General features: G+C 41.3%; 1 protein-coding gene across 1 annotated transcript; it reads left to right on the top strand.

Annotated features, from left to right (window-relative positions):
* The first annotated feature begins 1427 nt into the window (after positions 1 to 1427).
* dpp7 (dipeptidyl-peptidase 7) lies at positions 1428 to 10185 on the top strand. The gene is made up of 13 exons (XM_037097218.1): positions 1428 to 1586; positions 1955 to 2081; positions 2164 to 2303; positions 3991 to 4154; positions 5553 to 5688; positions 5883 to 5964; positions 6131 to 6297; positions 7240 to 7300; positions 7618 to 7736; positions 8804 to 8960; positions 9035 to 9099; positions 9182 to 9252; positions 9347 to 10185. The coding sequence occupies exons 1-13, from the start codon at positions 1506 to 1508 to the stop codon at positions 9450 to 9452; spliced, it is 1476 nt and encodes a 491-aa protein (XP_036953113.1). The 5' UTR covers positions 1428 to 1505; the 3' UTR covers positions 9453 to 10185.
* The last annotated feature ends 376 nt before the right edge of the window (positions 10186 to 10561 follow it).

Genomic DNA, 10561 nt, shown 5'->3' with positions numbered 1-10561 from the left:
ACTACTCAGCATTTGAATGTAACTGCTTTTAACTACGTGCTGTCCAGTATGGTTCTCTGCCATTCATCTTTTATGCACCTCTGTTTTAGTTTGTGTTTGTCGTGTTCGTTTGCTGCACTTTCTCATCATTTTCAAGCACTTTTTTTCTGTTATATCTGTATTCTGTCATTTTGCTTCCTATCTGTTTTTATGCACTCATTCCAATTATTCACTCTATGGTAATGTTCGTTGTTTGTTCTTGGTCCATGCGATCAACACAATACACCAAATGTTGAATAGAATCATCAAAATAATAAAATAGGGAACGACTGAAGCTGCTGGGCAGGAAAGAATTTTAACAGCCAGCTGGAAGTTACCAAGACCATTATGGGGGATAAAATATTGCTTTCATACAGCTAAATGGCTTAACATGACTCACCAGCGTGGTGGTGAGTCATGTTAAAGCCATAATAAAATGATGTCATCTCTGGAATGGGGCATCAACACGGTGGATCACTCAAAAAGGTGGACGGGACAATAACAGGGTTCTAAAACGCAATAACTGAGCCAACACATCAGACCACAGCTACAACATAGAGTGCTCAGCTACATGCTGTGTAAAAAGGCTGACTGGTCCCTGCTAAGTGATCATTTTTAACTGCCTACATGTGATACTGAACTTGACCTGTCATAACACAGAGAGCATAGGAGCCAAAAGAGTTAACATAAACTCACAGGAGATACATTTAATATCTAATCTGGCCCTGATTGTGTGTTGAATAGAGGAGGAGTCAGACCTGGAGTTGTTCACTAACATGATACTGTCCTCTTCTGCAACAGGTACAGTCTTTCCCTGGCTTGACGTGTCCAGTGAGATTCAGTAAAAATATAAATATAATATATAAATAAATAAATAACCACCACATACATGCATACATACATACATACATACATACATACATACATACATACATACTTATTTACTATGTCTATGTATATAAATGATCTATAAGGAGCACTTTAGCACATCGACTTCAGGATGAATTTTGGTCCAAAAAGGCCTCTGATATCATTATCAAGGGTAACTGCTAGTTTAACATGTTCATATACGTTAACAGGTGTTGGGGAGTACAACTGCATATGTGAAAAATGTAGTGGATATTTTGTGGCTCCAGAGGAACCTGCATGACAGAACATGTGAATTGCCTCTAGTGACGTCTGTCAGTGGCTAAATTGCATTGTGGGTAATGCAGGCTTTTTTTCCCACGTAGTGCTCCCCGAGATAAAACCACAAATCAAAAAAACTCTCTTTCCTTGTCTCATTTCTCTCCTCTGTTCTATTGTTTCAGCTGATGAGGGGTAGAAGAACAGAAGAACAGGATGTCAGAATTTACGAGACGCACTGAACTCAGCATTGACCATAACACAAGTCATGTGACAAGCGCGGTGTGCGCAGGCGCGGTGCGGATTTTATAGTGAAGTGAAGTGCGGAGCGGCAGTATTTTGGGGGCCTTTCTGAGAGAAGCATGTGGAGGATCTTGGTGTTTCTGACGGTGACAGTGAGCTTGTGTCCGGTCCAGCTGCTGCAGGGACTCCCCTCCCCTCAGGTAACCCGGTCACTCTGTGACGTCTCTGACTGTTTAGGCGAGATCTCAGTTTGGAGAAAAGTCAATTCAAACCCCTCTGCTCTACTTCAGCCTGCTGAGTCAGCTGTAAGCCGAGGAGAGAGAGAGCAGAAGTCTGACTTTTATTAATCTCATGCCCTCATGCTCTCTGCATGCTCTTATGGCTGTAATACATCTCCAGATTCTTCACTGGAGTTTGGTTGGTGTGACGTCACTTCTGAAAGGTCCCTGAACCTGTAGTGTTAAAAGATCCTGTTATATTCTCCTTTTAGACGCCTGGTGTGTTGCAGCCTGTTGTGAATTACTGTATAAATGAGTTTAATATGCTCTGCACATTTATGTTTTTACAGTGGAGCAAACATGATGCAGTCAAGAGAGGACCCCAGTTCACAGAGAAGTATTTCAGTCAGACCATGGACCACTTCAACTTTAACAGCATGGGCAACTCCACATTCAGCCAGCGTTACCTGATCACAGGTGAGACCAGTGTCCCATTTTTAAACCGAAACGATCACATGAGCGAATGACTCCTTGTGCTCTGTTTTCCCTCTGCTTTAAGATGAGTACTGGCACAAAGGCCACGGCCCTGTTTTCTTCTACACTGGCAACGAGGGAGACATCTGGGAGTTTGCACTCAACTCTGGATTCATCACAGAATTAGCTGCTCAGCAGGGAGCCTTGGTCATATTTGCTGAACATGTAAGAAAACACTGGTGCACCTCATGAAGCAGTACCATCATCATCTGTGAGTAGACTTTACAGGTCATGTGACAAAGGAAAATAGGAAATGGATGGTTGATGTTTGACTCATACTATCAGCTGATTTTCACACACACAACCGTCCAAGGACAATTATTGTGAAGTTTCTTTTACAAGGTCATGTGGTTTCCACCGCCAAACCAATCAGCTGGTGTAACTGTGGGCCTATCATAGCACCGAGCACACCTCACAAAATCAAGATAAAAAACAAACACTTGCAGGACTATGAAACAGTAAATTAGAGAATAAAGTGCAGTTTCATCATTAAATGTAATTTAGAGGGAAAAGAGGATGGGGCCAAATATTCATATCCAAAATATTCATCTCAGTTGGGAATTGACAGCTTATCAGTATCATTCATAATTTCAGAAATATTTGATGTTTTTTGGCCATTTTTTCCCACTCGAGCAGGTTACTGAATTTTCAAGCAATTTCCCATTTTCAAACTTTTTCAAGCCTTTTCAAAGCTCATGTAGTCATTCATGCTTCCAGATAGAAACTCCATTCAAACTTTGAAATATCCACAATTTGTCTACATTCAAGGCTGTATTCATCTTTCACATCCCATGAAAACATTTGAAAATATTCAACTTTCTTTGGAGCTTTGTCACATCGCAGTTCTAATGGGAGTCGATGAGAAATCACTTCAGACCCACTCATCTTCCAGCTCTTCTCCCTCCTTCATACATTCTCATAGAAACCCCATTCAGACTGTGAAACGCTCACAAAGATCAGGACTTTCTCACATCAATTCAACTTTTTCACAGCATTCACACTTTCTGCACAGTCGCAGTTCAAACATTTATAACTTTTCAGCCACCTTCACATTTTTGTATTGATGTGTATTGCCTGGAGTGTTGACAGCCAGAGTGGAGGAGCCAACTGACAGAATGAAGAGGAGCTTAAAACAATATGTGCAAATGCAACAAACAACATAGTGAGTCTTCCTGACAGGAGCAGAACGTCATATGTGGGACAAAAATGTTGACAAGAAAGAAGTAGAATCTCACCAGGCTTATTCTTTAAATGCAGTCTTTTGTTCTGCAGCTTTCTGCTGCATGTCCTCTCTCAGACACACAAACATACAAAGGCAATGTCTTTAATATGCTGCTTTTGATTGTGGTCGTTAACTAGGGCTGCAACTAACGATCGCTTTGATTATCCATTAATCTGATGATTGGCTTACACAATCGATCAGTGAAGCGTTTAGGTGACCAAGTGACGTCTTCAGATTTCCAGCAGCCAAAGACTCTTTATTTACAGTCAGAAGAGAGAAAAGCTGCACACCTTTACAATGAAGAGGCTGGTACCGGCAAGTGACTGACATTTTTTACTTGAAAAATCACTGAAAAGATTTAGTGTGTAGTTTTGTTTCAGTCAACTAATCACTGCAGCTCTGTTGTTTCAGCATTAGAGTCAAAGATCTTTAAATTCAATAACGAAACACTCAGATACCCACCAGCTAATGTGGCAGAAATTAACAAAGTCACATAATACAAATGACACTGGAGGAATGTGGAGCTGGAGAACTGGAGCTCGGCTACACTCCAACTTTGACACTGCCCGACTTTGTTTTGAAAATGTAATTAACCTTGAACACTTTGGTCCTCCTCTCCCTCTCTTCCAGAGGTACTATGGCAAATCTCTGCCGTTTGGCAAAGAATCCTTCAACATCCCTGAGATCAGCCTGCTGACAGTGGAGCAGGCCCTCGCCGACTACGCTGTCATGATCACTGAGCTGAAACAGCAGCTGGCAGCCACACACTGCCCCGTCATCGTGTTTGGAGGCAGGTAGGATCTGTTTGCCAACACTGCTCTTACAGTTTGTCACTTGTGTGACTTGTTGTCAAGCATCTCACAGGTTTTCATTTCTTAAATGAATAATCTGTCCAATACCGGCTGTTCACATTGCGCTTGAATATGTGGCTTTTTTGTGTCCCCTATAAGAAATAACATCCTTATGTGTGATCAAAGCAGAATAGAGTTGATTCTAGCGAGCAGGTTTCAAACCTCACTAACTTTCACACATAAACCAAAAGAACGTTTTGAGAGCAGCAACACTCCACCTCTGATTCTCTGACTGAAATCATTTAACCTACTGGTTTATTCCATTTGGTAGATTTTGGCCATGGTGCACAAATGAATTTTTTTAGAGACGGTGCACAAACAGGAAGTGAGGCATAAAATCTGGATACTTGATATGCAGTATTTATATGAGGATCCAATGCAGTCCTGCCATTAGGACTATAATATCTTGATTCATTTTTTTTCCTACAAAGAATGAATTAGTTGTTTGGTTTATAAAATACCAGAAAGTTCTAAAAAAATTGTCAGTCACTGTTTCTCAAAACCCCAAATTACGTCCTCAAATGTTTGTCAAAATGTGTCCACAAACCAAAGACATTCAGCTCACAGTCAAAGAGGAGGACAGAACATATTCACATTGAGCAAGCGAACATCGATTCACTGATGCAGCTGAACCTTCGACAAATCCCACCTTCACATTGAGTTCTTGTGCTTCAGAGAGGTGGTGATCAAACTTTAGGGTCATTTTATATTTAGATTAACTTTTTAAACAGATAAAGACCATTATGCACCTTAACAGTATCATGTTCAAATGGCACAATTCAAACAAATCAATAGGATGCACAAAGTGACAGTCATGCTCAGTTGTGCAGGTAACTATTGTCTAAAAGAAGGCTCTACTAGATGCCTTACAGAATATACTAATCATTTCAGCTGCGGTTTCTATAAACTTGCCTTCATCACCTGAAGATGTGCAACAGGATAGTTGCACTCCTGTGCCATATTGCAAAGAAGTCCATCAAGCCAAATTTGAAACTGCAGTTAGTCTGATACTTCGAATATACTTCACACATGCAGGTTTAACTGTAGTTGGAATCAGATACCAGATCTAACAGGAGCTGCAGTGTCGTGTTTCAGAGGGTGATCAGAGCTGTTCTCTCCCTTCAGTCTTATGAAGTGAATGCATCAGTTACAAATGTTTCCTTTCTCTCAGATATAAGATTACATTTTTCCAAATTGGCAGTAACCCAGTTATTCCTCAGTTCAGTTCAGGACAGACACGACAAGAGATTTCTTCTAAAATAAAAGTTAGAAAACCTTTATTTATTCTCGCTGGCTCATCTTGGAGTGCTTCCTGTTTAGCTGTCTCATCTCTTCCTGCAGTTATGGAGGAATGCTGTCAGTCTATATGAGGCTCAAGTATCCCAACATTGTGGCTGGAGCTCTGGCTGCCAGTGCCCCCATACTGTCCACTGCTGGGCTGGGAGACCCCAGGCAGTTTTTCAGAGATGTCACAGCTGTGAGTGCATCCACGCTCTTCTTTTTGTATTCAGCCTGTTTCTTATTGAGAAAGACAAGTGTCCTGAATCTGTCCTTCTGTCTTCCCAGTGTTGTTTGTCCCTGAAACTGTTAGAGCTGTCGGGAAACAGTGTATTTAATTGGTTTGCTCAAACACGTGCAGGCTGGATAATGATCTTTGTTTCTCTTTCAAAGGATTTTGAGAGTGTAGCCCCTGAATGCACAGATGCTGTAAGAGGAGCGTTTCATCAGCTGAAAGAGTTAGCTGAGCGCCAAGGTAAATCTGTGACAATGAAGGGAAATGTCTGACTACATTATGTTGCTTAGGCAGCAGTGGCACTTGGATTTTTCTCAAGTCAGCCTGATTGTTTATCAAGGTCTTGTCTTTGGTTTGAAAGGAAAACATAGTCATGGAGATGTAGTAACTCTGATGCTGTCTCCAGATTATCTTCGCATCCAGGCGGAGTTCCTCCTGTGTAAGCCCCCGTCATCTGCTAAGGACATCCACCAGCTGAACGGTCTGCTGAGGAACGCCTTCACTCTGATGGCCATGCTGGACTACCCCTACAGCACTCACTTCATGGGCAACATGCCTGCCAACCCTGTCAAGGTACACACAGCCTTTCTCTTAAAACTGCAAATCGCTGGTTAAAAAACGCAACGTCACATAGACTGAAACTAATCTGAAAAGCAGAAGAGAAACTCTGTGTTCAGCTTTCCCAGGCTGTAATGGCCAAATAAAACCGGCGGTTTGAACGACAGCTGTGGACCTCTAGTAGGGCTGCTGTCTGCAGTTCGACTTCTTGGACAAGTATTAGAGCTCAGAGGATACATTTCCCAGATGTATCAATATTGATGAGCTAACTGCAGATATATTCATGTTGGTGAGGTTTATATGATGGTCCATTAGAAAAAAAGAAATGTCAATACAGAAAGAAAGATTTTTTTGAGGAACAGTGTCAGTGTTGCGAAGTTCATAGATCACACACAGTAACAAGAGAAAGTTATGTGCTAAAAGCAGCTCCAAGGACCTGAGATGTGTGTTTATGTTGATCCGGCTGCATGCACATTTGTTCTGAAAGCACCTGAAGAAAGAGGGAATACATTTTTAACATAACACAAGGCCTTTAGTGCATGTGATAAATGTTTGAGTGACTGTATGGATAAGATGAATAATATGATGACGGTGAAACAAAGTAAGCTTAGTCTTGGGCCATTCAGTGACGGGCATTAAGAATAACTGTAATAACTCTAATAACTGTTTCATTAACAAGTTCATATAGATTGTTAAACAAGTTAATCAAAGAATAATCAGTCAGGTGTTCGTAAATATTACTCTTCAACGTTATTGATATTATAGTTGTACAGTTACAGTATAAATGATACATATAAATACGACAAGTCTGCAGGGTACACAACATGAAATCATGTTACGTAGATGAATTAAAAAAACACAAATCTGTGCAGTAAATATATATAACACAATCATAAATAAGTGGACATGGCAGGAGTGACATGTTAACAAGAAACGTTTGATGTGAGTGTTTGTCAGGTGGCCTGTGAAACCATGCTGAGTGGACCCAACCTGCTCGCTAACCTGAGGAACACTGCAGGTAAGACAGATTAACACTGAGTCTTACTGAAAGCTGCCACTGTTTCAGACTGGATTGTGTATATTTGAGATGCTGGCAAATGAGAGGTGTGTCGATGTTGGGTGTATTTCACATCAGCAGACACTAGAGGGCAGTGGCCAACTTCACATTCCTTATTGAATCCTGTAAGGTCCCTTAAGAACTCTTGAGTACCTGCTGTGACCCCAACAGAAAAATGAATGTAAATGAGGCTTTCATTTATATTGTAAACCTGGTACTGAGCAGGAGCTACCTGATCTCCAAGGAACCTAAATAACCTCCCCTGATGTATCCTGCAGGGATTGTGTACAACTCTACTGGGGTGCTGACCTGTTTTGACCTGTACAGTCTGTATCTGGAGTGTGCTGATCCCACTGGCTGTGGACTGGGCTTTGACAGCCTGGCCTGGGATTACCAGGTACCCCAACACCCACATACACACTTGCACAGCACTGTAGTACTTGTATGTAATCTGATCAAAATGCCAGCATATAATCTTCTCAGGTTTGTATCCGCAAACTCTAAGGGTGTATTCATGTCTGACTTGTTGGCTGAACGTGTTTCCCTTTCAGATGACAGTTTGGACAGTTGTGAACACAGCATTCAACTAGTCAAAAGCTGCAAATGATTGTGCTTGTGTTGTACTCGGTGTCACTTAATTTAGTTGTTTAAAAGTGTGTGACAGTCATAAGCCCCACACCACTACTCTATTAGATGCCTCCTTTCCTTCCTGTCTAACTTCAGTACAGGAATAGTTTCATTTTGACTTCATGATGCTCTTCCTGGATGTATCAGATGAATCGGCACGCATCGTTAATGGAAAGTTCTCCCTTGAAATACAGCTGGAAAATGACATGTTATAAAAGCATATCCATTAGAATGAAAGTGTCAGTATACAGTATTAAAAAAAAATGCTACAACAGATTGTTTCAGCTGCTGCATATTCAAAGGTTTAGGGTGAGCACATACAAATCTTGAGGACATAGTTGACTTATCTGATTTTCACCTATTTATTCTGGCCAACATTTCAGCCTCATTGACTTTCATCAGAGCATGGAAGTCAAGTAGTCTATATACAGGAGTCAGTAGGCAATTGGTTTAAAGGGTCACATGTTAAATAACAGAATGTCAACAGAACCTGTAACCTCGGCTAGAACTGTCAAATTGCATGAGATCGTGTACAACATTTAATCTTTTTCAGTCATTGTCACATAGTCAAGAAGAGATCAGGAAATGAAGCACTTTAAGCAAATCACCTGCAGACTTCTGAATATGTTTGACATGACTTCTATTTTACTCCTGTTCTGATGAAGGCCATGAGGCTGAAGCACTTATAAAGATTCACTATCATCGATTTTTTGTTCTTCATTTTTTGACGCACAGAATTTCAGTCTGACAAAAGAAATACCGCCCATGTACCTATGGTGCTTAGTCTTCAAACTGTCGATCACGCGGACACTTCCCCTGCCTCTGTTGTGGTTGCAGGCATGCACAGAGATCGATCTGTGCTACGAGAGCAACAATGTGACGGACATGTTTCCTCCCTTGGCCTTCACTGAGGAAGACCGTGAGCTGTACTGCTCCAAACGCTGGGCTGTGGTTCCACGACCAGACTGGCTCAAAACCCAATTCTGGGGTGATGGTGAGTGCTCCCATAAGCTGTGTGTATCTGGACTTGTGTTCTTGTTTCTAATGAGCTGTGCCCCCCGTGTTCAGTCCTCTCCACAGCAAGCAACATAATCTTCTCCAATGGAGATCTGGACCCGTGGGCAAATGGAGGGGTAAGACATACGGTGACCAGGTGAATACACCTCAGTAAACTGTGAGGTCACGCCTTCACTTCATCAGCTCTCTGCTTTTTAGGTGCGCAAGTCGTTGAGCTCATCACTCACAGCTGTCAATATTTCTGGAGGAGCCCATCATCTGGATCTGAGGTACTGAAGCCTGTTGCACCCTGCAGAGACTTGAATGTTTTGTTGTTTTTGTTGTTGTGAAAATCTAACCTGACGTTACTGTGTTTTTATGCAGAGGATCTAATGATGCAGATCCAGTGTCGGTAATCAGTGCCAGGAAGACTGAAGCAGACCTCATTGCACAGTGGGTGAAGATGGAGAGGACCAGATCAAAGCCTTAAAGCACAGGTCCAGTTCGGTTTCACACTGAAACTGCACAAGACCACAAGTCATTCTCTCTAAGTTTGAGTCCACCTGGGTGTCCCAGTTCCTTTTCACACCCTAACTGTAGTCAGTGGGTGTAGATGTGTTCAGCTTGGAGAGCCAAAATTGAGTATATCTGTCTGACCTGAGTTTTGTCCATGTGCAGTGATGTCCCACAATAATGGATTAATGGAATAATGGACAGAGGAGAGAGCCCCACAAAGATCTTGTAACACAGATTGACATTTTGCTTTTGCCTTTTTTTATTTTTTTAAAGTTTAAATGTAACTATTTTCATGATTCATTCATTGTTTAAATCATTTTTCAAACAAAAATGTAAAATATTTTCTGGCTTTTGCTTCTGAAATGTGAGGATTTGCTGCTTTTCTTGGTCATTAATGAGCATCGGACTGGCCAAAAGAAGCAATTTGAATCAACTTTGGACTTTTCACAATTTTATCGACATTTTATAGACCAAACATAATCCATTTATTGTGAATGTAATAGGCAGAGTGATAGATAATGAAAATAATTGTCAGGTACAGCCCTCGTCTGCATGCATCAGAAAACAGCTTAAACACCTGTAACGACATTCTGGACTAAGTTGATTCAGAAAGCTTTTTAGTGAAACCTAAAGCTATGAAGCCTTTAAATGTTGCTTTCTGTGATCATGTGTCTTATCAATTAAACTCTACAGTGTAGACTTAAGCATCAGTATAAACGTACAATTGAGTCAGAGTGAACACAAGACAATGTGTCGTCATCATCAGCATGTACAAGCACAATGAACACCTCCCTCACTAAGAGGATCCATGGAGTCAATCAGAGTCCAGTTTGCTATTGCTTCAACTGTTTGTGATCATTTGGTAAAACTGGTCCAGATCTACAAGGGACTGGAGCACTGTGGCAGGAGCTGAAAACTATATTTATTCTTTACAATACGACAGATGTCAAGGGTGATTGTGCTGCACCTCTATTTTAAACTCCTTACGGATCATTTTTTAAAAACTCTTCTGTAAGCGCTACCCAGCCAGGTCACACTGCAGGCTGTGATCAGAGACTGGTGGATGATACCAAAGCTCTGAAG

Source organism: Acanthopagrus latus, chromosome 5 (genome assembly GCF_904848185.1).
Source record: "Acanthopagrus latus isolate v.2019 chromosome 5, fAcaLat1.1, whole genome shotgun sequence".
Lineage (NCBI taxonomy): Eukaryota > Metazoa > Chordata > Actinopteri > Spariformes > Sparidae > Acanthopagrus > Acanthopagrus latus.
Note: the sequence above shows the minus strand (reverse complement) of the source record. Positions and strands in the feature narration are given on the sequence as shown.

Excerpts from the sequence above, each read along its gene's own strand:
- dpp7 (XM_037097218.1), top strand. The coding sequence starts at position 1,506 with ATGTGGAGGATCTTGGTGTTTCTGACGGTGACAGTGAGCTTGTGTCCG. Across the intron at positions 7,737-8,803 it reads GCCTGGCCTGGGATTACCAG|GCATGCACAGAGATCGATCT; the intron begins GTACCCCAACAC and ends TTGTGGTTGCAG. Across the intron at positions 8,961-9,034 it reads AACCCAATTCTGGGGTGATG|TCCTCTCCACAGCAAGCAAC; the intron begins GTGAGTGCTCCC and ends CCCCGTGTTCAG.